Raw genomic sequence first — 26,290 nt, 5'->3', positions numbered from 1 at the left:
CCAGCTTATATTGAAGAGCATGATTTTTATAATAAAGACAGGGCTTATTCTGGTGTAGGAGTTTTATTTTCCTTTTTTCTTCTGAGTTCTACTTTGACTGCAGATAGAAGCCAGTACAGAATTTCCTGAAGGAACTGTTGACAGAGAAGTCTAGGGTTTCTACTGTATCTGTGATGCTTCTTATAAAAATGGGACTTGAACATTTTGTAGTCCAATATCTTGAAGGAATGAATTTTCCCAGTGAAACCAAGTCAATCATACGTTACAGTTCAGTTGTCAAATACCACAGCCATAAATAAAATTAGACAAACCATTACAAAAATGTCTTCTTTGGAACAATTTAAGTTCCAAACAATATTCCTATATTCTTCGAAAGTTCAAATCTGTTTATTTCTTTCAGAGTTCTGATTATACAAAACCAGAAGAAATTGACCCTACTTCTGTAACAAGTCCCAAAGATCCAGAAGATATACCAACATTCGATGAGTGGAAGAAGAAAGTTATGGAAGTAGAAAAAGAAAAAAGTAAGAAAGCACCGTGATTCATTTTTTTTTTTCTTTTTGTAAAGGGACTGATTTAAATATGTTTTTCTTATTTTAATTAGTAAGATAAAATAAAACTGAAAACTTTTTAAAGGTGAAACTTAACCAGGATGCTGTTAATTACCCATATGTAGTTTACCTGTATGTAATTACATACAGTTTCAATCTTAAAATTCATTCTTGTAAATTATTAAATGAGGATAAAATAAGATAAAGAAGGCAGAGCGGTGATTTGCATCTAATTTATAAGCAGAAAATTGGGGCTTGGAAAGTTCTGAGTCATAAAGTTTTAAACTGTAAATACAGATGGACTAAAGTATTAACTCTTTTTGCTTTTGTAGAACAGTTCTGAGTTAAGAATTCTTAATATGGGGGTTAAGATAGCAGGGTAGAATTCATCCTTAATAGAATAAAATATGTATTTTATATTTTAAAAACTTTGATTCTCATGGATAAGCTTCCTTTTGTGAGTTACATTACCTAAGACATAAATCAAGTAACGTGGATTTTTGTAGCTAATTTGTTTATTGAGGATATTTTAAAGCAATGGAGGTAAAACATTTTTAATTTCTTAATGGGTGTTTTAAAATATTTTCTGAAGCATTAAAACCTGTTCTCTAGAGAGCAGTCTATTGCTTTTGAGATCATTGTGTTGCTGGCACATTTTCTATCATAATCATCATATATGTGTTTATAATAAGGTTTGTCTGCAGGTCAGTCAATGCATACATCTTCTAATGGAGGTCTACATGCCACGAAAAAGGTCCAGAAAAATCGAAATAATTATGCCTCAGTAGAATGTGGTGCCAAAATTTTGGCAGCTAATCCAGAAGCCAAGGTACTTAAGTATAAAATTCTATACATGTAGGAAATTAGTGGCTTTATTAAGTACGGGCAGTGATTTTCTGGGGACTATATTTTCACATGAGCTTTTTTCCTAATTCACTAATAAATGTAGGATTATGCTTTTAAAGAAATTTTCTTGTATAAATTCTTAGTTGTATTGCTTGATACATTGTACCCCCACCTTTTTTTTTTCTTTTTCTTTTGAAGACTATTTTTTTACAGCAGTTTCAGGGTTCATGGCACATTGAGAAGGTACAGAGATTTCCCATGTACCCTCTGCCCCTACACGTGCACAGCCTCTCTATTATCAGTATGTCCCCAGCTAGAGTGATACATTTGTTACAGTTGACAAACTTCCATGGACACATTATTATCACACAAAGTCCATAGTTTACATTAGAGTTTAATCATATACTCTGTGGATTTGGACAAACATATAAAGACATGTATCCATCTTTATGGTATCATACAGGGTATTATACAGGGTATTATGGTATCATACAGGGTATTTTCACTGCCCTAAAAATCCTCTCTGCTCTGCCTGCTCATCCCTCCTTCCCCGCATGCTCTAGCAACCACTGATCTTTTTAGTACCTAAATAGTTTTTCTTCTGAATGTCAGTCATACAGTTGGAATCCTACACTATGTAGCCTTTCGGATTGGCTTTTTTTACTTAGTAATATGCATTTAAGTTTTATTCATGTCTTTTCATGGCTTGTTAGCTCATTTCTTTTTAGTGCTGAATAATATTCCATTGTCTGAATGTATGAGTATGTCACAATTTATTTATCCACTTACCTACTTCAGGCACGTACTCTGTTTTTAACTTTTAAAACCAATGTGAAATTTTAAAAAGCAAATAGCTACTAAAAAATTATTTTTCCTTTATAGTAGCAGATGTTCAATTTCAAATGTTTTGTTGCAAGGTCAACAGTGCTATAGCCATAACTGATAGATTCGAACCAAATGAGCGTTTTTTCCCAAATGAGTGTTTCAGTCTTAGATGTATTTTAAGATATAAAACTACAGAAATCCTAGAAAACTTAGGTTTGAAATAAATATTTTTACTTAAGTAATTCTCTTTCTCCTTTTAAAATAGAGCACATCTGCTATTCTTATAGAAAATATGGATCTTTATATGTTGAATCCTTGCAGCACTAAAATTTGGTAAGTAATATAAAATTTAACAAAGCACATTCTATATATGTACGTATTATATTAAACTTTTATGTTAGGGTTTGGTTGATTTATTCATGTAGTCACTTAATAAGCATTTATGATTGATTGGTGCTGATACTGTACTTAGCTTAGGTCCTGGGATACAAAATTGAAGCACAATGTTTTTCCTTTTAAGGAGGTCAAAAAAACCAAACAATGATGGATCTAGTCAAACAATTATGACATAGTGTAAAAAAGTACTGTTGAAAGGGTATACGAGGTGTGATCAAAAGATAATGGTGACTGTTTAAATAAAAACAATTTATTACAGTAAAAGACACATTGCCATTAATCCTCAAAGTACTCCTCCTCGCTTTGAACACATCGTTCTTGCCACTTTTTGAAGCAGTTCTAGAAGTCCTCTTTCGTGAATGTCTTTACTTCATCCTCCATCATGACAGTGCTCTGTGTCACCCATCGCTTCTGGTACGGCAATTTCTGTCACATAAAAACATTACGGTGAGTCCTCATCTACCTGATTGACCGATCTGGCACCGTGCGACTTTTGGCTCTTCTCCGAAGTCAAAATGACCATGAAAGGGAAATGTTTGAATCAATTCAGGACATAGAGGCACCCACGACAGTGCATCCAACACGAAAGAGGACTTCCAGAACTGCTTTTGAAAGTGGCAAGAACGATGGGGTAAGGGTGTGTGAAGTGAGGGGGATTAATGGCAATGAGTCTTTAACTGTAATAAATTTTTATAAACTTAAACATTCCCCGTGTTTTTTGATCACACCTTGTATTATAGGAACAGAGATGATATGTAACTGCAAGAGAGGGTAACAGATACACTTGGGAATTACAGCTCTTCCCTTACGGATAACTAAGGCTGCAAATCCTCCCCCTTCCTTTTTTTCAACGAGTCACCTAATAGATGTCTAGTTTATGCTGATTGTTAATGTAATGTTTGATATGAACTGTTGTTTTGGTTGGTTTATCTAAATAATTGTCTTGTGTTCTTTTTGAAGGTTTGTTATTGAACTTTGTGAACCAATTCAAGTAAAGCAGTTTGATATTGCAAATTATGAATTATTTTCTTCTACTCCTAAAGATTTTCTGGTTTCTATCAGTGACAGGTAAATTCTAACGCTGGTTTGTATAGAATTCATGTTGGATCTCCAGAATAAAATATTTTTTTTTATTGGGGAACTTTATTCAATACAGGACTTTATTGGGGTGCAGTGTGTACTTCCAGGACTTTTTTCCAAGTCAAGTTGTTGTCCTTTCAGTCTTAGTTGTGGAGGGTGCTGTTCAGCTTCAAGTTGTTGTCCTTTCAGTCTTAGTTGTGGAGAGCGCAGCTCAGCTCCAGGTCCAGTTGCCGTTGCTAGTTGCAGGGGGTGCAGCCCACCATCCCTTGTGAGAGTCGAACCGGCAACCTTATGGTTGAGAGCCTGCGCTCCAGCCAACTGAGCCATCCGGGAGCTCAGCGGCAGCTCAGCTCAAGGTGCCGTGTTCAATCTTAGTTGCAGGGCACACTGCCCACCATCCCTTGCAGGACTCGAGGAATTGAACTGGCAACCTTGTGGTTGAGAGCCCACTGGCCCATGTGGGAATCGAACCGGCAGCCTTCTGAGTTAGGAACATGGAGCTCTAACCACTTGAGCCACCGGGCCGGCCCCTAAAAGTTTTTAAATGGGTCACTTTTTAAAGCTTTAATCATTTCAGTTTTTATGTTAATGCATCAGTTGGTAAGAGCAGTAGTAATACCACTGTAGTGTTGCCACTTACTAATCAGGTTAGTTTTGTTAATTCATGCAGTGCTTATAACAACCATATGCTATTCCCTTGTAAGATGAGCAAACAGACAGCGAGAGGTGTAACTGCAAGAGAATAGCTCACCCAGGTCACGTGACTTGTGCGTTGGAGAAACAAGATTCAAACGGAGATCTGTGTGACTTTAAAGTCCTTGCTTTTAATTCTCATGCACCATGCTTCCAAACATTTCTTTTAAAAGTTATTTAAAAAACATACATGCCTACGTGAATACTTGATTTTATATCATGAGGTGTATTTTTGTTAAAGTATGTTTTGAAACCTCGTGGGCATGTGTGATTATAAATACTAAACATATATTGTAAGGAATGTGATAAAGAACCACAATCCTGTCAACCAAAGATAACTATTATTAGCATTTTAGTATATTCCTTCCAGTCTTTTCTATGTATTTACTAATCCAAAAAAAAAAAAGTCACTTTTTACTGTTTACATGGTGAGATACTCTTTTGTCTTTTAAACACAGGCTTTTAAATGAGTACTAATATTTTTCTCTCCAATGGAGGAGCTTATTCATTCTATAAATTCTTTTTGAATGCCAACAATATGCCATGTAGGATGCTGTTACTTATTTAACCATTCTTCTATCATTGGTCATGAAGGGTTTTCCCTGGTGTTTTTTCCCCCACCATACACTTAGCATTGCATGTACACAGTTTTTGGAATAAATTCTCAAGACCTTTTGAGAACTCCATCCATTTTTCTTTCACTGACCTTGCTCAGATCACTTCCTTTTCTCTCAGCTGTGATTGCCTTATATGTCAAATGGCCATATCGGCTCTGACAATTAAAGTATGTGCATGTTTTTTTCATGTGGTAAGAGAGCTCTCATTACTTTGAGGAATTCTATAAATGCTATGGTAAAAATAAGCTTAGGTTTTTATATTAGATTTCCCTTTAAAGGGGTACAGCTGTGTAAGATTGTGAATTCAAATATGATTTTAAAGGGTTTTTTTTAGTTTCCCTGTCCACCAGCACTTTTATTTGTACTTTATGTCATCACAGGAAGCGTAGTACCTCCTTCTTCCAAAGTATCGGTAGGCTATGTTCTGTTTTAAAACTCCAGTTTATTTGGAAGCCCTCTCAAGAAGGGGTCCTGGTCCCACTTTTGTCTTGTTGTCTTCTCTTCTGTTTGATAATAGTGTGATTTTTTTCAAGATACCCTTTTCCTATAAAAAGGAATTTGTGAGAGTTTTAGTTGGAAAATAAAGTGTATTTATTCCACTCAATATTTAACTCATATTAAAACTGTTAAGTCAGTATGCTTACTTAGAGTGGAAAAAAATACGCAGAAAGTATTTTGAAGATGTGATGGGACTGCTCACTATGTGTTTCATGATTCTTTAAAAAGAATATTTACATTTTATATTTTCTAGATATCCCACAAATAAGTGGATTAAGCTGGGTACTTTCCATGGTAGAGATGAGAGGAATGTCCAGAGTTTCCCTTTAGATGAACAGATGTATGCAAAATATGTGAAGGTAATGTTTACACTACGGACTCATATTCTAGAATGAAAACATACCACTTAGTCATACTTTATACTTCATCCCACCTGGTTAGGAATCAGAAAAATTAAGAAGGAATTTACTGAAATATACCATTTAATAAAATAATTTTTACTTGAATATGTTGTTTTATGAGACAAATACTAATATATTTCTTTTTGTATAACTGTAAACTTGGGCCCGTTTTTTTTTATTTGTGGCTCTGATGAAATTTTAGATTATAACTTTAATTTTTTTGAGTCTTTATGTATTAATATAACCTCATCTTCATAGTGTTATATTTCTCTCCCATTTCAAAACCTAAATCATTGTGAGTCACTGAAGTCTTTAAAGCAGGTCTGATTTCTTGAGTCTGATTCTTAGGTCATTTCAATTTTAACATTCAAATATTTGTTATTATCATAGATTTTGTCTTTTCTTTTATGGTCAAGTAAAATGTTCTGTGTCCAAATACCGATTTCAAATAAAGTCAACTTTTAAATATTTTTATTTAGTATTCCTGCTGTTTTCTCCACCAATAAGTCAAGTAGAATTATCACTCTTGCATTAGACTTAGACAGAATATGGGAATTTTCTATTCCTTTCTTCCTCCTTTCTTTTTAAGAAAATCATAGCCATACCACTGTGCTAGTAATATGATCTTTTGGAATGACAGCAGCTCTTTTCTCTCTCTTCTATCTTAAATGTGAAAACTTATAGCTACTAATTGTCTTCTGGGATTTTACTGTCTGTCTTGTTAAGCATGTATTAAATTGGCTTTTATAAATGGGTAAACTTGTAGTATCTTCCTAGTACAAACATGCTAAATTCTGTTTTTAAAATAGTTGATATTCTGTCTTAAGGACTCAACAGTGTTCAGAAAAATGAAGGTACATTTTCAGTTCCTTAAAATGAATACTGAGATAATTGTTTAGCGGCCTTTTTGTATAGCACATTTTCTACACTGTTAAGGACAAACATGTTAAAAAGTATTTGGCTAGTGATACAATTGTATTTACTTTCACAATTCAGACAACTCTCATGTTATGAAATAGTTCCAAGAATCCTTCTCTATACCATCTACTTTGTTAATGGAAGAACATTTCACTGGTGGCCTAAAAATATGCCAGAAAAACTCCCTACCTCATCCCTTTCATGGAGGGAGACTAGAGCATTTTGACAGTTTTCTACAAAGCTCTTTCTGGTAGAATTAAGTCTAAAAGCAAACATCGTTTATTTCTGATTCTTATTTTATAGTAATAAATGTTATATAAGTTTATGTGGATTTTTCTTATCCCAAAAGAACTAAACCCAAATTTACAAGCTACTTTTTCATATTTTATATTTTAAAAGTGGATTGATATATATCTTCTAGTTCTTTCAAGTTATACTTGAAATAACGTAGCATACCAAAAATTCATGCTTCCCCAAAACAGTTTGTATACAATATTGTACAAGAATATAATTTCATATTCTAGTTAATCTTTTTATCAATATGTATGTACATAGATACATAATATATATATGTATCAGTATATACATTCAGATAGATAATATGATACATATCAATAATATTTAAAGTAATATGGCAGGTTATTTCTAGAGACTGTTAATTTTAGAAAGTTTCTTAAGTAACATAAATAAAACAGCAGCAATGAATTTTAGGTTATTTAACTTAATAACCTTAACGTTTATTTCATTACAGTTAGTTAGATTGACCTTGCTAGTTGTGATGGTAAAAATTTAAATCATTGCTTTGATTTCTGCTTAGAATTAAGGGTACTACAATTTTATCCATCAAAGCACATTGCTTTCTATACTTTAATTATGCAATATAATTTACAAATGTTAAGTGTTGCTTACGGCATGTTATCCAGACTTTGGAACTGATTTCTTTTTCTTTTCCTTTCTCTCGCTTCAGATGTTCATCAAGTACATAAAGGTTAGCAACCTTCTCTTTTGCAATATTGGATAACAGGGTTTGGTGTGTTACTTAACTGCATGGCAAAAAAGCAAAACTTTACAAGTACTGATTTTGGGGGAAATGACGACTTTCTTTTTTGAAATGTTATAATGAAAACCTGAGTATGTGTTCGGTAATCTCACAGGCGTGGTGCCCGCTTCCCATTTCATGTGCTTTCATTCTTTAGGTGGAGCTCGTGTCCCATTTTGGATCGGAGCACTTCTGTCCATTAAGCCTTATAAGGTAATACAGAACAAAGTACAATTACTGAGTGGTTTTTTAAAAAGGCGGTAACACAAAAACCCCAATATGTTTAAAGTGAAGAAGTAATTGTCATGTGAAGTTCATGCCATAGAAATAGAAGCCGTTAAGCCTTTCTTGCTCTTGAATACATTTTAGAAAAATGTCAAAAATTCCCTCTGTTAAGTGAAAAATAACCATCATTTGATGTGTTTGATTTCGTTTGCTTACTATTTTGCTGTCACGATAATACATATGGAAACATTTTAGACTGGTGTCAAGACTTGGTCATTATATTTTTAAATGCCTTAAATAGATGAATTTTACATTGTAGTAGAAAACAGTGGATGATTGCAATCCAAAGCTAATGGCCCTGAAAACATGACCAAAGTTAATGTATTTTGTTATTTATTGTGAAGAGATGAGTCTTAACATTTCTGTGTCACTTTGAAGTCTTGAATGAACGTGTCGTTAATAGGGTATTCGGTACTAGCATGGTAGAAGAGTATGAGGAGATTGCTGAGTCCCAGTATCAGTCAGAACGTCAAGAACTATTTGATGAGGACTATGGTAAGTGACTTTAAAACAGGTGACATGTATGTATATCTTTTTTTTGTGTTTGTAAATTGAATAGTAATGGGTAAGTATAGGCCACTTAAAAAATAATATGATGGTTGTCTTTAGACTTTTTCGTTTTCTTGCTTTTAATCCTGATAACTGATTTTTTTCTTAAAGCTATTTTCTAAAATGATTTTGTGCTTTGTGAATTGAGTTGTTTTCCAAGCTTAACAGTTATTTGTAACTGGAACTCCCTTCCATAACATCAGTACTGTAAATTTGATTATGTCCCTATGCCAGTCCTCAAACCCATTAAACTCATAAGGTAACCGAAATCGTAGAATTGAGCATTAATTCCTGGAATTTGCTTTGAACTTAAGAGCAAGCACATAGAGGCCTGAGCCTTTGAGACCCACCCGCCTGTGAGCCTGAAGAGATAGGAGGCTTTATGACACTCTGTTGCTACTTTATCAAGTCCTAGTTTTACGATGTCTTAAATCATAGTCTGAACAATCAATCTAAATCTTCCCTTCACTCGTTTTCACATAAATGAAAACATTTACAAGGGGTTGGTAAAGTACATTGGAAGCTTGGATAAAAGTCCTATACATGTGACTACAATTTTGGTAAACAGTAGAATTACTTTCTTTGATTTACATCTGTTTTGATAGATGGCTTCCAAATCTCATTTTCTTTCTGCGAACATATTTTAGATATATTAATATAATGAATATTTATTATAAAATTTGTCTTAAATGCTGGCTTGGACAGGACATAATCTGAGCTTTTAATCATATTATTGGAGATAGTTCTCAGTATAAGTACCTTCATTTTCTCTTTAAACAGATTATCCACTGGATTATAATACTGGGGAGGATAAATCCTCAAAAAATCTTCTTGGTTCTGCTACAAGTGAGTATTTTAGGGTTTTCCTAGTGACTGTTCAAGTGTTTCCCCACTTTTTCCCCCTGAGATAGATGGACATTTTGTTGTGTCAGCACTCTTCCCAGTGCTCAACTTGGAGTAGAAATTAGATACTGGCTTTTGAAAAGTATTTCTATGGAAATAAAATAGGAGGGGTGGATAAAAGAGGAGAAGAGAAAACCCAAGCATACGTAAATTGGGTCTTCAACTCTGCTTAAGTGCTCATAATATTAGGCAAATTCCTTAGAGTGAAGACAGGGCTACGAATGTACTTGGGGAAAGAATTATTAAAGGGCCCTGGACCATATGAAGAGGAGCCATGTGAGCCTGTCATACTAGATGGGAAAGGGCGTTTCAGAGGTGGCCTGCATCCGCAAAATCCTAGCAAACCGAGGATTCCTTAATCGGGCTTTGAGTAGTTTCCTGTTACAAACTATAAAGGCTATTTTTATCCATAAAAATGATTCCCAAGCAATAACAATAATGGTAATAATAATATACTCTTCGTAAACCAGAGAAACAATGACTAAGATACTAGTGGTTTCATTTCTTGTCCTTCCAGCCTAGTATCCAAAACTAGTGGTAGGCCAGCTAAGGAGACTCCTGGAAAAGACCGTTACCAACTGACACTTCGTTTTTTACTGTTAGAATGTAGGTGTGTATATTTTAATGGCTGTTGTTTTTGCTTATTCCTGAAGAATATAAAACTTCAGCTTGTATTAGTAATTGAATTTAGGATAAGTAAGTAAAATAGAAGATTAGCTGTTTGTGCATTTCCCTTGTTGATTCTAGTGACTTGCATTGCTTGAATTCCATTTTCACAGCACATTGTCTTTATAGTTTTTTAGATACTCAACCGGTGGAGCGTCTGCTTAGGTATATGTACCTAAGCTACAGTATGTGGAGTTAACAGTCACATCGCTTTATCTGTGCTTTTTCCCTCTATTTCCTCCTTCTCCTCTTCCTCTCTATAGAAGACTATAGACTTGGATAGATTTTTTAAGGAACAGGAAGAAGTGTTTAAAAAACCTGCATGGGGAGAATCCTTTTATGTGATATTTAACTGTTACGTATTAGCTCAATACATTTTGTTTTACTCTATTCTAGTCAACTGCTTTTTGGATATTAGTGAGTACTTCTAAGTAGGATCCTTAGCTATCTAATTGATGCTGGCATTAAAAATAGGTGCCTTAAAAAAAATAGGTGCCTTACTCACTGCTATGGGATGTATTTTTTTAGGAGTGAAAAAATGGTCATATTGCCTATCTGGATACTAATATTGTTAGTGTCCTTAATTTGTATTTTAAAATGTTATGTTACCTAGTAGTCATCATAGCTCAGAAATGCTGAATTAGCATCATTATTTAATGGGGTCAGAAAACAGTCTCAGACTGAAAGATCTCTAGCTCCTGATGGTTACTGGGAAAGGACAGGGGCACCTGAGGGAAGTAGTAAGTAGTGCCTTGCCATAGTTCTAGAGAAAGGAAGACGCTGTTTAGTTTCTTTTTCTTATCTTAGTTTCTTATTCTAGTTTCTTTTTCTATCTCCTTGTGGGATTAATGCCTAGACACCACTAAAACCCAGCTATATTTTAGTGGAGGACATTTCCTTATTTGTCATTACTTCTCTGACCAGTGTATTATGTGAACTAATTAGACATAGAATCTTCCTTAGATCCTACTTTGTGGATCTTTCTCTTTGAAGGTGTGTTTCTTGGTGACCCATCATTTCTCTTTGAAGGTGTGTCACTTGGTGACCCATCATTTATTTTTCTTTATATGGTTCTCGAAGGGCAGTCCATTTACTTTCCAGTGTTCTAGGTGTTGACAGAATTTGTCAACACCTAGTGAGACTAGATGGATAGGAGCATGTCAGCTGAGCCTAAGCACGGACAATGGGGTTTTAAAAGGTCTCCACTCTTGTAGTTTCAGAACGAGAGATGCAGGAGGAGCAGAGTGAGAAGACTTTGCTGTCATAGAGCTCGCTGGTGTGACCTAACACTGCCGCCTTCTGTGCCTGTGTCCTTCTAGTTTTCTCTGAAAAGTCAGGGACTGTTTCTGAGCCTGACCTAGCTATGGCCTCCAAGGCGGTGTCGCTTTAAGGAGTAAATGACAGTGTGGAATCAGGCCAAGAAGCTGGTCTCTGGCACTAGAATGTCTGAGTTTGACTAGAATCATCACCACATTCTAAATTAGCTCAAAATGGGCCAATTTTGAACCTAATTTATTTCTAATATTTACATAGTATTTCCTAAACAATTCTGTGGCTTTAATCTTCATAGAAATTCCTTTTTCTTTTTGCTATTGAGCAATTAGTAGCTATAAGAAATACATATCCCCAGAGCATGTGGCTTCTGATGGGACTTGGTTGTCACAGAGAATGCATCCCGCATATTGGGACATTCTTGATATTATATAATTTACTTCACTGCCAGAAAGGGAGAAATTACTTAGTATTCTTGGCTTTGTGTGTATGCCAGTTCTGGCAACTGTTCTGCCTGATTCTTCGGTCTACATTCTTGAACCAGAACTTTTAAACATTTTATATCAACGAGAATTCTTCACATCACTCTGCTTTCAATGTGCTTTGTCACGTGGATTTTTCAGACCTCTCTCTATTTTGATATTCTTGCAAATCTGCCTTTACCCCTAAATATGGTCTGCATTTTGTTAGAATTGCCAGATCTGCTAACGGCTCAGTTTCTGTGTGTGTTTAAGGCAAAAAATAGTTTTTATTTCAAGTCAGAGTACTTTTAATGAAGGTATATATTTTAAGGTCCTACAAGGAAAATGGGCATGCTGCAGACATAGCCGAATACACAGAAAGAAGTAGTTTTTTTGTTGGTTTGTCTTGTTCTGTTGTTGCATAAGTAGTTTGTTTTCTGTGTCAAAAAGAGCCATTGGTGTTCTGGAGACTGAGTATAACATGTTGATATTTAGTCCTTAAGGAATGAGATGGGATGAATAGTTGCCCAACTCAAAGATGCGGGGGTTGGGAGAAATTGGGGACAGATACCCAGTATGGCACTATATTCCAAGTTGTTACATTTGCCTGTACTGAAGGCTTGCTAGTGGGCAGATTGTTGCCGTGTGTTTGGAAGCAAATTGAGAAGGGGCAGAATAGAATACTCATGAAGCTACTTTCTCTCAAAATACAAAAAAATAAAATAAAATAAATAAAAAGATTACATTTGGCAGTGTTCTGTGAACACAGCAAAATTATTTGTAGGTTAGGGGGGCTTAGAAAGTAGAAATTTGCCAAATTTTGCTTCTGTTACTAAGTTACTAAATGATGATAAATAATATTTTTAAATGTTGGATAATGTAAATCTTCCTTATTGTATGTGTTAGTATTAAAATTTAGGTTAAAAAATAATACTCTAAAGCTACTTTATGCAGATTAGATGTGTTTTCTTGAATTCTTTAATAATAAATGCCTAAAATCTGAAATGTGAGGTAAGATCTCCCTTTGAAGCACAAGGGACTTAGAGTATAGACTTGATTCCACAATTTGGGTTCTCTGGAGGAGTCAGCTTTGACTGAACTTGAGCCAACCGGCTAAGTAGAAGATCAGATACCATTATTGCAATATTGGTTGACATTAAAGGGGATTTATGATGAAATACTAGAGCTTCCATTGCTACTTTATTCGGGTTTATGAGGAAATACAGTTTCCACTCCTGTTTTTATCTCAGGCTGAAGATCTCCTTAGCCGTAAGGACCAAAGCTGCATCTCTTTTCCAGTTTGCCAGGTCAACTGGCAAGGTTGGCCTATAATTCTAGACATTTGAAAAGCAAATATAAAGCTTTTCTGTGTTATACTAATGATTGGAAACAAAGTACCGCTGCTTTGTTGTCTTTCAGATTATAGATTCATAGTTATGTAAAGAACAACATTAATAACTGTCCACTGGTCATCACTTTTAAATCAGTCTAAAATTTCCTACTTTCTCCTACCGTAAAGCGCATAATTGCAGGATTAGCTCCAGGTGACAGTCCCCACCTTGCTGATGTGCTAGCTTTTCCTCCACAGACCCTTTCCTACTTTTCACACCTGTGGTTTTCATTGAAAATGAGATGAAACCCCTGTGGATCTCTTTTTAGGAAAGGAGGCTAAGACAAAAATAACTGCTGGGGCTTAATATGTAGCCCCAGCCTGATCTTAGTATTTTAATAGAAGAAAAACCTGATGCTGATGAATTATCTTGTAGTGGAATTTCAGAGATTAGATTGGGGATAGAAGTAATTTCCCTTGAAGTTACATCATACTACTGGAAGGGAGCCTCCATTCCCAGCACCAGCTTTTTATGGAGTTCTTCTGTTTTGTGCTCCTTGGGTACCTTCAGCTATTTAGATAAATATGAAGGTTCATACCCGTTTACTCGTCATCCAGATATCCACTTTGGAAAGAGGCAGAATTAGCGATTGTGCAGATTGCTCTAGTTTGGAGTTTATGACTTTGACTTTGAATTAATCTGCCCATGCCCATACCCACCCAGTTCACAAAAAGATTTTTGTGATTTGTTATCCATAAACCACTGTTAAAAGTTAGCAAAGAAATTTGATTTTATACAGTACCAGTTTGGGATTTAATCATATTACCAATAGATATTCTAGGTTTATATTTGAAAATAAAATTTTTCTGCTGTCCTTTGGATAATAATCTTCCCATTTTGGTTTTTTTTTTACCTATGATAATCACCTGTTTGGAAAAAAACAAGCTTTTTTGTAAAATACAAGTTCTGGTTGTCAACATATCTTTCCTGTCTATGTGGAAATTATACTTGAATTTTGTAATAGGCTGAAGACATTGTTTTGGTAAAAGGTTGGAGAAGCTTTACAAAACAAGGTTATATTTAAATTCCTTCTGAACATAAAAATTCAGATTTATGCTTTACACTTTTTGGCTGAAATTTGTGTCCTATATTGGACTTACATACTAAGGTGAATAAAAAAGTAATTTGTCCAAAGTTTCAAAAAGACCATTATAAATGGTTTTTTGACTATCTGCTATTAAGTTATATGAGAATATTTAGGTGTCTTGGTGTTTTTTTCTGATTGAATTTTGTTTTAGATGCCATTCTAAATATGGTGAATATTGCCGCTAATATTCTGGGAGCAAAAACTGAAGACCTGACAGAAGGTACCTAATAATTTTATGGGTCTTTTAAATATCTGCTACTCCAGGGGTCTTCCTAGTTAGGAAAATGAATTAGTAAGCCAGGCAATTTGATTTTTCATTTAGAAATATAGAAAAAATCCAGAGGAACTTACCAATCTTCTGTGTTCTTCATTGTTTATTTGACTTGCAAAGGTTCTCTTCTCGATAGGATCCTGTCTAGATAAAACTCATGGATTTGTTTTTTGACTCTTCCCTGCTGTACAAGTGTGACTTTTTTATACCTTTTCTCTTTCCTGAGGTTTTGATGCCCTAATGGTACTTCAAGTATGCTTTTCTTTTATTTAGCAAATGGTTACTCAATTTGGAAAGTGATTTTTTTCCCCCTTACAGAATGCCAAGTAAGAATATTATTAGCAAGGAGAAATAATCTTGCCCTTTTTGTTTCCAAAAAATACTTAGCTCTAAGTGCAAACTTAAAGTAGACCCATTTATTTCTTCTCATTGTCTTTAGAAACTCAGGTGTCTAGGCACATTAATCATGTCAGCTCACACACAATTCATAGTTATGTGACTTGCTTTAACTATCTGAGAAGTGGAGAAAAAATATACATTACTTGTAGTTGGGACCTAGGATGGTCAGAACTTTGCAAATAAATACAAACTGCATTAACAAGCCTATTTGACTTTTGTCTTCTCCCCTGAGAAACTGAAGTTCTTTATTTGTTATTGTGAAATATTTTCATGGTCCAGCTTTTAAAAATTACTCAACATGGGACTCTTTCTTAAAATAGGAAATAAAAGTGTGTCTGAGAATGCCACTGTCACAGCTGCACCGAAAATGCCTGAACCAGCTCCTGTTTCAACTCCGGTTCCATCACCTGAGTAAGTTAAATTGTGATATTAGAGTTCTGTTAAAATGGAGAGCTAAGTATACTAGCACATAGTAAGGTACTTGTGATTTGTGTGGGAAATGATTATCTGTAGAAAGCTCTGAATCGTCGGGCAGACATGCCACAGCCACTTGAAACACCTTGGAGTTGCTTTAGGAATATGCTTCTCTCCAGACCACATGTTTGTTATTTTGATGTTATGTATTTTATTATTCCCAATACTGAATCTTTTCCTTATTGCAAATAATTGACCTAACTCTGCAGTATACGTTTCAGGACAAAATTTTAAAGACCCGTTTTTATTAAGTTTACATTTATCTGTGCTATGCCTAAAAAACTATAAAGGAATACCTAAGGTAGTGATTCTTCAATGTGTGTTTGTCACACAGCAAACTCTTATAGTGTTCCGTTTCTCAAATTGAATGATGTAGGTCTTCCCCACGTTGCGGAGAGACACTTCAGGAAGGGTGTATGTATGTAGGTGACATAAAATATTCTCTTCCTTTCTACCAGACATAATTAAGGTTTTTGGCCACCTCTATTGTGTGTAATAGATAAGCTCTTGTGTATAATAGATAAGCTCCTAATGATTGGATAATTGGGTATGGTTATTATAAATTTAATTTGTATTTTTCATTGGATACGCTTCCTGTAAAACTTTGGAAGGCCTTTCTTGCAGAGGCACTCTGTTTTAAAAGATAAGATATTTGAACATGAAACAGTTCAAGGTATGTATGTAATGAAACATGCAATGAGTATGCTTTGAGCTGTAATTCCTAAGTACCATACCAATTCAAAAATGAGATTTTTGTGTGGTGAAGGGTACAGTGACAAATTGTACTCTCCTGTGTTAATCCTGAAAGTGACTGAAGATATTTTTTTACAGCATTATGTGGCATTGGTTCCTAAGAAATCTATTTGGGATTGAAATATTCCTGGTGTTTCTATTTACGTGGAGCCGTGATTGCTAGTCCGATTTTGTAGCTAGGCTTCTTCAGCTAACAACACATAGTTTCTCTTACTTTTCAAAACTAAATGAAACTAATTTTATTTACATATATACACACACATACATATACACATTCACCCCATATATATCGGGGATGCCCAAAAAATGTATACAAGTGGATACTTTGGTCAACGTTGCCTTGGTCTGATTAGTTTGCCATAATCAGAATTGTCTGGATACTGATGGTAAGGACTTTGAGCACCTCTTGTAATTGCAGAAGTCAAACATGACTTATATTCATCTTTTGTTATCAGTGTATGTTGAGTATTACAGTTTTCCTTTCTTAAAATGTGTATATCTGGCAACCTCTTCATATATATTTAGATAGGTAGATAGATAGATAGATAGATAGATATGAATATTTGTTAGAAGATCAGGCTAATGTAACAAATTTTACTTATCTATATTAGAGAGTTTGGTTTTTAATACATATTTTTTGCCTAATTATTTTTTTACTTAATGATTTTTCGTGTATGTTTATCTTAAATTCTTTTTGATAATGATATAGCAATCATCTGAATAAAATAAATGAAAATAAAAGAACCCATATCGGGTGTCACCATTAAAGTTATTATGACAACCTAATGGTCTTTCTGTTACCATTTACTATTTCACTGTCAAAAAAATAAAAGTATAGCCTTCAGATAGTGTCTTTTTTATTCCTGCCTTTGCTCTTGTGATATTAGTCTCTATTTGAAGACATTTCCTGGCATAGGAACATTTGTATACGAACGTATTTTTTTGGTATTCAGACTTATTTTTTCAGATTGCACCTTTTATGCTATAAGGCCCTCACCCAGCAATGTATTATCTTTATCTTGGAAGGAACTATAGACATAATTTACAACACTATTTCCACTAGCTGCCCTACTACACACATACTCCAAAGATGAAAGCTGAAAAGGCTGGGATTGAGTTAGTGGCACGATTCTTTTATTATTAGCTAGGATTTTCATGGAAGTTGTTACGTATTTGGCTTTAAATAACAGAAAATTAGCCCACATGACATTAAGATTATTTTGGGGAGGGAGGGATGTTTATTTTCTCTAAAGCAGATAGTGTGTGTGTGTGTGTGTGTGTGTGATGTCACATTGGAATTCCTCAAATCATCCACAGAAAGATTATCTTTGAGAAATCTCACTGCCTTTTGAGAGTAGGATATTCAAGCACAAAGTGTGTTCATAAGTATTAAGATTCCTGGATTCTAATTCTAGCTCTGAGATTTTATAGCCTTTGGGTAGCTCATTTCTGATATAAGGGGTGATGAGGCTTGTAAAGATTTTGTGACTATTTATGGGAAGAAAGACATGATACATATAGGAAGTGGAAGTAGTATTCACATTCAAACAATTCTTAAACAGAGATTAAAGAAAAGCAAGGTTGATTTGGTAATTTGAGCTATCTGGCTCCTCACTTGATAAAGGGTCTGAATAATAATTGCTTTTGTAATGAAAGTGATTTGAGGGGGAAAAGTCATCCAAAAATATTTGAGTTTTGTCTTTATTTCTAGGCTTCCTTTTGTCTTATGTGTGATACATTTATTTTCCTTAACCATAATTTTAACTTTCGATTTCTAATTAAAGTGATTTGGAATTATGATATGTATTTCTAGGTTTGTAACCACTGAAAAACATGGCCATGACACAGAGCAGCCAACACTAGATACTCCCAAAGAGAGCCCCATTGTACAGCTAGTTCAAGAGGATGAAGAGGAGGCGAGTCCATCCACGGTGACCCTTCTGGGGAGTGGTGAACAGGAGGAGGAATCATCACCCTGGTTTGAGTCAGAGACACAGATATTTTGCAGTGAACTGACCACAATTTGTTGTATTTCTAGTTTCTCAGAATACATATATAAGTGGTGTTCAGTTCGAGTTGCTCTTTATTGGCAACGCAGCACAACTGCTCTGAGTCAAGAGACAGGTGATCTTGTGTTGGCTCAGCCACCTTCACTGCTTCCTGCCGAATCAGCAGATGTTTCAGTATTGCAGCCTCCTACTGGAGAGTTGGACCGGAAGAGGAAGGAAAAGGAAGCTGAGACTGATGTTCTGGGTGACGTGAGGAGCACGCACCAAGGTGACCTGGTTAATCACACTGTAGATGCAATTGAACTCGAACCAAGCCTTCCTCAGACTCTTCCTCAGTCTCTTCTCTTAGATGCTACTCCAGAAATTCATTCAGTGTCTAAGATAGAAGTATCTGAGCCTGTTAAATATGAGGCGGGACACACACCATCCCAAGTGATTCCCCAGGAGAGTTCTGTTGAGGTTGATAACGAAATGGAAAAGAAGTCTGAGAGTGTTAGTTCTGTAGAGAAACCAACTGTGATCTATGAAACAAGTAAACTTACTGAAGTAATGGATAATACTGCAAAAGAAGACATAAACTCCATGCAGATTATCACAAAGCCGTCAGAAACAACAGTGCCACCTGCCAGCACAGCTCCTGTGCCAGACACTGAAGATGGGGATGCCAATATGAACGTAGCTGACACGCCAAAGCAAACTGTGACTCCTGTGGTGGATTCTTCTTCATTGCCTGAAGTAAAAGAGGAAGAACAGTCTCCAGAAGATGCCCTTTTAAGAGGGTTACAGAGGACAGCTACAGATTTTTATGCAGAATTGCAAAATTCTACAGATCTAGGATATGCTAATGGGAATCTTGTACATGGATCCAACCAAAAGGAGTCAGTGTTTATGAGACTTAATAATCGTATTAAAGCCTTAGAAGTGAACATGTCTCTCAGTGGTCGCTATCTGGAGGAGCTTAGCCAAAGGTAAGCTTTATTATGAATTAGCACAATCCACTTTGCACTGTGAAGTAAGTAGCAGAGTATGAACTGCGACTAGAGGAGAGGGTTTAATTATGACATAATGAGAGTAAGCGCCATTTAGCTGGACAGAGAGAGACAGTTACTTGGCTGCTGATCAGTGACTTAAAGAATTGCTTTTCTTGTTTAGAAGTACTAAGTGATGTTACACCTTTATTATGAGGCTAATAAATTTGCATGATCTATAATCAGCTTCTCCTTCTGTTGTTTAATTTTAGCCACTTTTACTGTTTGATTCCCAGAGTGCTTATGGGAAAAGTTATAGTCTGTAGACCTTAAAGCTCTTAGTGGAACTTAGCAAGGTATCTTTTGAGGGCTTAAATAAGTGAAGACTAGACTGGACTGAACTGGATGATGAGGCAATATTTGCACCCTGTGCACCCACTTCTGGGCTCCTAGTTCCAGCTGCGCTCATGCGTGCTGAGGCGGCGCCAGTGTGCCTGTGCAGGGATCACGGCCCCATCTGCTCTCTGATCCCTTCCGTGGGCAATGAACGAGCTTCTCCAACACTGTAACCCTCTGGGCACTGAATGCCTGGAGTTCCTGAAACACGACCTTCTCCTACTCTTCTTAAATCAAAATGCTGCTGATAGATGTCACTAAGATCGTCATTATATCCCAAAGGGGGTTTCTTCCTAATCCACACATATAATTTATTGGCATATTGTGTGTGCATGTGCATGCATGCCCAATTAGCTACACGTACCTGCCCTTGTCTCTCTCCCGCTCCCCACAAAGGGAACCACAGAAATCACTAATAAACCATTTTTAAATTGAGATATAATTGACATATAACATTATATTAGTTTTAGATATACAACATAATGATTGAATATTTGTATATATTGCAAAATGATCATCACAGTAAGTCTAGTTAACATTCATTACTACACAGTTATAAGTATTTTCTTGTGAGGAGAACCTTCAAGATCGACTCTCTTAGCAATTTTAGAATATACAATACAGTAGTATTAACTATAGTCACCATGCTGTACATTACATCCCTATTACTTACTCATTTTATGACTAGAAATTTATACCTTTTCTTCACCCATTTTGCTCACCCTGTAATCCCTGTCTCTGACAACCACCAATCTGTTCTCCATATCTAAAGAGTCTGGAGTTGTTGTTTTTTTCTTTTTCAATTTTTCTTTACTTGTTTTTATCCTACATACAAGTGAGATCATGCAATATTTGTCTTTCGTTGTCTCACTTATTTCATTTAGCATAATGCCCTCAAGGTCCAACCATGTGGCAAATGGCTAGATTTTCTCCTTTTTTATGGCTGAATGGTGTGTGTGTGTGTGCCCGCGCACGCATCTGTGTGTGTCTGTGTGTGTGTCTCTCTTTCTCTCACATTTTCTTTATCCTTTCATTCATCACTGAACACTGAGTTTGCTTCTATGTCTTGGCTATTGTAAATATGCTGCAGTGAACGTGGGGGTGCAGATATCTTTCTGAGTTATACCCAGAAGTAGAATTGCTAGAACATATGTCAGTTCTATTTTTAGTTTTTTGAGGAACCTACTCAAAAAACTGAAAATCACTGTTTTCCATAGTGACTGCACCAACTTACATTCCCACCAACAGTGCACAAGCTTTCCCTTTTCTCTACGACCTGGCCAGTATGTGTTATTTCTTGTCTTTCTGATGATAGCCTTTCTAACAGGTGTGAGGTGATATCTCATTGTGATTTTGATTTGTATTTCCCTGATGATTAGTGATGTTGAGTACCTTTTCATGTACCTGTTGGCTATCTATATGTCTTTGGAAAACTGCCTATTCTGCCCATTTTTAAATCAGATATTTTTTGTTCGTTTTTGCTGTTAAGCTGTATGAGTTCTTTATATATTTTGGATATTAACGCATTATCAGATATATGATTTGCAAATTTCCATTCCATAGGCTGCATTTTGATTTTATTGATGTTTCCGTTGCTGTGCAACTTTTTAATTTGATGTGGTCCCACTTGTTTATTTTTCCTTTCTTGCCTGGGCTTTGGTGTCAAATCCAAAAAAAAAAAAAAAAAACATTGCTAAAATCAATATCAGGGAACTTACTGCCTATATTTTCTTCTAGCATTTTTATGGTTTCAGGTCTTATGTTCAAGTTTTTAATTTATTTTGAGTTAATTTTTGTGTATGGTGTAAGAGAGTGGTCCGGTTTCAGTCTTTTGCATGTGGCTGTCTGGTGTTCCCAACACCATCTATTGAAATGACTATTCTTTCCACATTGTACATTCTTGGCTCCTTTGTCATAAATTAATTGACCATATGTGGAACTAATAAATCTTACGTAGCACTGAGATGCGTAGAATTGATGTTGAGATAGCAAATACCTCAAGGGACCTACCTACCTCTTTATTTTATCGATGTAAGTGGTCCTGTATTGCTTCCACCTCAGTAAGACTCACTTTCAGAAAGGTGGATTTGTCTCATATATTGAAAGCAGATGTGTTTCCAACAATAAATTACAAAGAAGAAATTAAAGTTAATGTAAACTGATTCTTACTCCACAGGTACCGAAAACAAATGGAAGAAATGCAAAAGGCTTTCAATAAAACAATAATAAAACTTCAGAATACTTCGAGAATAGCAGAGGAGCAGGTTGGTCATCTTCATGCCTTACTTATTTTTATATATATTTCCATTGACTCTTGTAGGATCTCGCTGGTAAAAAGAATAAAGTAATATTTGTTGATTTTTTTTTTTTTCCGGAGAGCTGATGATTAAGACAGTTATATAATGTCATGTTTGGAAAGTCAGCTGTTAGCATTAATACCTCCTTTAGAGAAGATTTTCTTGAGCATTGTTCATATTACACTTCAAGATTTGTTTATGTATATATGTATGTAGAAGTACACTGGGCTTTTATGCAACTTTGTTAAACTAAAGTCTTTTGTGGTTTCTACGTAGATAATCTTACTGATTCCAAGTAAGAACAGCTGTGTTTCTTCTTTTTAATTCTTGTACCTTTTATTTCTTCTTTTTTTCCTCCTCTCATGTCTTGCCTAGAGCTGTACAGTGATGCAATAGGACTGGGAATAGTGGTCATTCCCGTTCTGTTGATTTTAAGGGAATGATTTCAGTACTTCACCACGAAGTGCGATGTTTATTAGTAAGTTTTTATAGTGTGTTCCCATGATCAAGAACTTGTATACTTCTCTGCAAGTTTCTTTGGGACTAGGGGATGGTGAAATGCGGTGAGCTTAGGAGGCCTCATGCTGCGGAGTTTAGACACATCTTACTTGCAGTTTGTGACACATGATGGTGGTTCCATACAAAGTTCCTCCCTTATTAGTTACCTTTTAATTATTGAGGTTTGAGAGTTGCTTACTGTATTCTGACTCGCAGTCCTTTCACAGAGCTATGCTTTGCAAATAATTCCTTTCAGTTTGTTACTTGTTTCTCATTCTCTTAAAAGCATCTTCTCGGGAGCGCAAGTTTTTAATTTGTTGAAGCTCAGTTTACACATTTTCTCTTTGCTTTGCAAAGTCTCTGCCTACCCCAAAGTCATAAAGATTTGTTCCTTTGTTTTCTTCTAGCAGTTTTATAATTTTAGGTTTATGATTTATATTAATTTTTATGTGTTGCAAGGTAGGATCACAGTTCTTTTTGGGGGTAAAGGGGAAAAGAAACATGAATATCCCTTTGTTTCAGTATCATTTGTTGAAAAGACTGTCCTTTCTCCACTGAATTTCTTTTGCATTTTTGATAAAAATCAATTGACCATATACATAGTTTATATATATCGTGTGTGTATGTGTATATCTATATATCTATATATCTGTTTCTGGGCCTTTTCCGTTTATCTGTTTGTCGATCTTTGTGCTGATACCACACTGTTGTGATTACTGTAGCTTTATAGGAACTCTTGAACTCAGGTAGTGTGACTCCAACTGTTTTCTTTTCCAGAATTGTTTTGGATTTGGCTTAGATGGATTTTAAATCAGCTTGTCACTTTCTTTACTAAAAATCAAAACAAAACCTGTTTGTATCTTCATTGGGGTTATTTTGAATTGATCAGTCAATTTGGAGAATTAACATGTCAGCAGTATTAGGTCTTCTGACCCATGAACACAATATATTGCTTTACTTCTTTATTAATTTTAATACACTGATTTCCTCTCAGTGTTTTCTCTTTGCTTTATATGTAACATCTCTGCCTTATGTCTCAAAGACTTGTTTAAGTACTTGTTAATAATTGTGTATATTATTAACACTATCTATTGGAAGTACATCTTGATTGGAAGTGTTAACTGATTTATTAAATTGAATAGCTCGTCTTTTAAATGTTTATAACTGTCTAGAATTTGTCCATGTTTGTCAAATGTAAGTCAAAAGAAACAGTTTAATGAGTCATCACATTCAGCACTTTAAAAAGATGAAGTAGGTTAGAAAGTCCCACCGTGGATGACAGTGAGGGGGGGTTACAGTTTTATGTATCCACCTACCCCCACCTCGCCCCGCAACACGCAGTTTTTAACCATGAGAATGATGCATAAGTCCCTAAAATATGCATGCAAATTATATTTTAAATAAAGACATGTTTGTTGATTACTAAAGTTTCTAAAATTCAGAGCTGAAAAGATGAGTGTTTCAATGAATTTCTTTTCATTGGTGATATTCTAGCATTGACTTCGTGATCAATTGTAGGTTTTAGACTGTGCATCCTAATTTCCATCCTTATATGCTATACAGTAGAACTTTTAAAGCCTTATTATGAGCCTGCTTTGTATCCAAACATATTCTTCAAAAATCTTCAAAGTGTCTGTGTGCCAACTGCTTTGGTTTAAAAGCACACATTAGACAAAGTGACTGTTTTGCATATAGTGGGCTATATGGTGGTTTAGATAGATAGATAGATAGATAGATGTATGTATGTATATATATCTATATATATATATGTATATATATCTATATATATATGGACTCCATATTAACTTGAAAAGTAACTTCTATTAGACAGTATTCTGCATGGTAGCAGTGAATGGCAAAATGGTGTTTTTGTGGGGAGGGGTGGAGGTTTCAACCGTCTCAGATTCTTGAAATTTTTTTTTAAATTTCTGCTCAAAGTTTATGATCATCATTTATTAGGAGCTTACCTTATTAATACATTTTCCCCCCTGAAGAACTTAATAGTTTTTTCCAGATTATTTTGCTTGATTTTATAGCTAATGTACAGATGAAACAATGGAAAACTAAGACTGACTTCTTCCTTTATCATAGGATCAGCGGCAAACTGAAGCCATCCAGTTGCTACAGGCACAGCTGACCAACATGACACAGCTTGTTTCAAACTTATCGACAACAGTAGCAGAATTAAAACGTGAGGTAATTGTCATGACTGGTACGACCAGTGCATATATAGAGTTGTCACAAAGGCAGGCTTGTTAAGAACTTGAACCAAACAAATTGTCAGTTATAGAAAACTTTTCAGAACTCCAGAATGTGACATTTTAAAGTTTTAGGAACATATTGCACAAGTTTTGGGGAACATGGCTTTCATAATTGAGGTCTCACGTAAAATGCAGTTAGTTATAAAGCTGTTTTCTTAGGCCTTTTGTAAACATTGATAGTTGCAACACAGACTTCATTTTGGTTCAAAAGGCTTAAGGTGCTCACCCCAGCTAAAATATCACTGATTGAACGAGTAATTATTGAGCAGCCAGTGCACGTGAGGCAGGAGCTATACAGCCCCAGTTGGTGTGCACAGCAATGGGGAGAGGGAGAGAGGGGATACAGGCAGTCACCAAGTGAGGGAGAGTGGGATGGAGAATGAAGTGTGTGTGAGGGGTGGGGGGGTGGAGGTGAGAGTACTGCTTCAGCTAGAGTGACACTGGAAGGCTCATCAGGGGAGGTGGCATTAGAACTGCTCCAGAGGAGTCAGCAGCCACGCAGAGGCTGGCTGAGGTGAGAACACTCATTACTAGCTGAACTAGGGCAGAGGAGCCGCAATTAGAAACTGTGATGTGTTTGAGGACAGAAAGAAAGCCAGTGTGACTGGAGCCGAATGCAGGAGAAGCGAGGGTAAGAAACGAGTTCAGGGTATTGGCAGAGGCCCGATCGTGTAGGCCTTGGTAGGCAATTTAGAGATTGAATTTTACTCTGATCATTGCAAGTCATTGGACAGTATTACTGTGTTTCCCCGAAAATAAGACCTAACTGGACCATCAGCTCTAATGCATCTTTTGGAGCAAAAATTAACATAAGACCCGGTCTTATTAAAATAAGACCGAGTCTATAATATAATATAATATTATAATAATATAATATATAATATAATACCGGGTCTTACATTAATTTTTGCTCCAAAAGACGCATTAGAGCTGATGGTCCGGCTAGGTCTTATTTTCGGGGAAACAGGGTCAGTAAAGAAGTGACAGGTGATCTCACGGACAGCACTTTGAGAAACTCCCTGTTTGTTGCTCTGAGGAGAATTGCCTCTTGGGGAACAGCAGGAGCAGAAGTGGACAGGAAACCAGTTAGGAGGCAATTACAGTAGCTTGGGGAGGTGACTTTGGCTTGGGCTAGGATTTTAGGTGTGCAGATGTGGAGAACAGTGAAGTTGTTGGGTTCAGGGTGTATCTAAGAGGTGGAAAGACAAGCGTCGTGACAGATTGGATGTGTGGGATGAGGAATTAAGGATGATCCCCAGGTTTTTGGCTTAAATAACTGGGTGATGGGTGGTTCACTTTTACAAGACGGGAAAGACTAGGTAAGAGCATGATGTGTTTCTCTCCCCAGGAGATAGTGCAAATGGAAAAACAAAGCAAATGTGACAGAATGGTAGCAATTGGTGAACATGGGTGAAAGTCATAAGTATGTTCATTGTACTATTTTTAAAACTTCTCCATAGGTTGGAAATTTTCAAAGAATTAGTAG

The 26,290-nt window shown here is 35.7% G+C and overlaps 1 protein-coding gene across 7 annotated transcripts in view; it reads left to right on the top strand.

Annotated features, from left to right (window-relative positions):
• The window catches only part of SUCO (SUN domain containing ossification factor), a 59,642-nt gene that overhangs the window by 22,229 nt on the left and 11,123 nt on the right, over positions 1 to 26,290 (top strand). For 3 of the 7 annotated variants that reach the window (XM_081025364.1, XM_081025365.1, XM_081025370.1), the window contains exons 7-20: positions 401 to 524; positions 1,244 to 1,380; positions 2,488 to 2,555; positions 3,579 to 3,686; positions 5,760 to 5,865; positions 7,793 to 7,813; positions 8,022 to 8,077; positions 8,553 to 8,644; positions 9,479 to 9,544; positions 14,630 to 14,698; positions 15,469 to 15,559; positions 18,189 to 19,352; positions 21,925 to 22,012; positions 24,635 to 24,739. In XM_081025364.1, the coding sequence (XP_080881490.1) occupies positions 401 to 524; positions 1,244 to 1,380; positions 2,488 to 2,555; positions 3,579 to 3,686; positions 5,760 to 5,865; positions 7,793 to 7,813; positions 8,022 to 8,077; positions 8,553 to 8,644; positions 9,479 to 9,544; positions 14,630 to 14,698; positions 15,469 to 15,559; positions 18,189 to 19,352; positions 21,925 to 22,012; positions 24,635 to 24,739 (2,295 nt within the window). The remainder of the gene's footprint in view (positions 1 to 400; positions 525 to 1,243; positions 1,381 to 2,487; positions 2,556 to 3,578; positions 3,687 to 5,759; positions 5,866 to 7,792; positions 7,814 to 8,021; positions 8,078 to 8,552; positions 8,645 to 9,478; positions 9,545 to 14,629; positions 14,699 to 15,468; positions 15,560 to 18,188; positions 19,353 to 21,924; positions 22,013 to 24,634; positions 24,740 to 26,290) is intronic. The other 4 variants (XM_081025368.1, XM_081025367.1, XM_081025366.1 and 1 more) reach the window with 3 other exon arrangements.

This window comes from Rhinolophus hipposideros, assembly GCF_964194185.1.
Source record: "Rhinolophus hipposideros genome assembly, chromosome: 19".
NCBI lineage: Eukaryota > Metazoa > Chordata > Mammalia > Chiroptera > Rhinolophidae > Rhinolophus > Rhinolophus hipposideros.
This window is presented reverse-complemented; position numbering and strand designations above follow the sequence as displayed.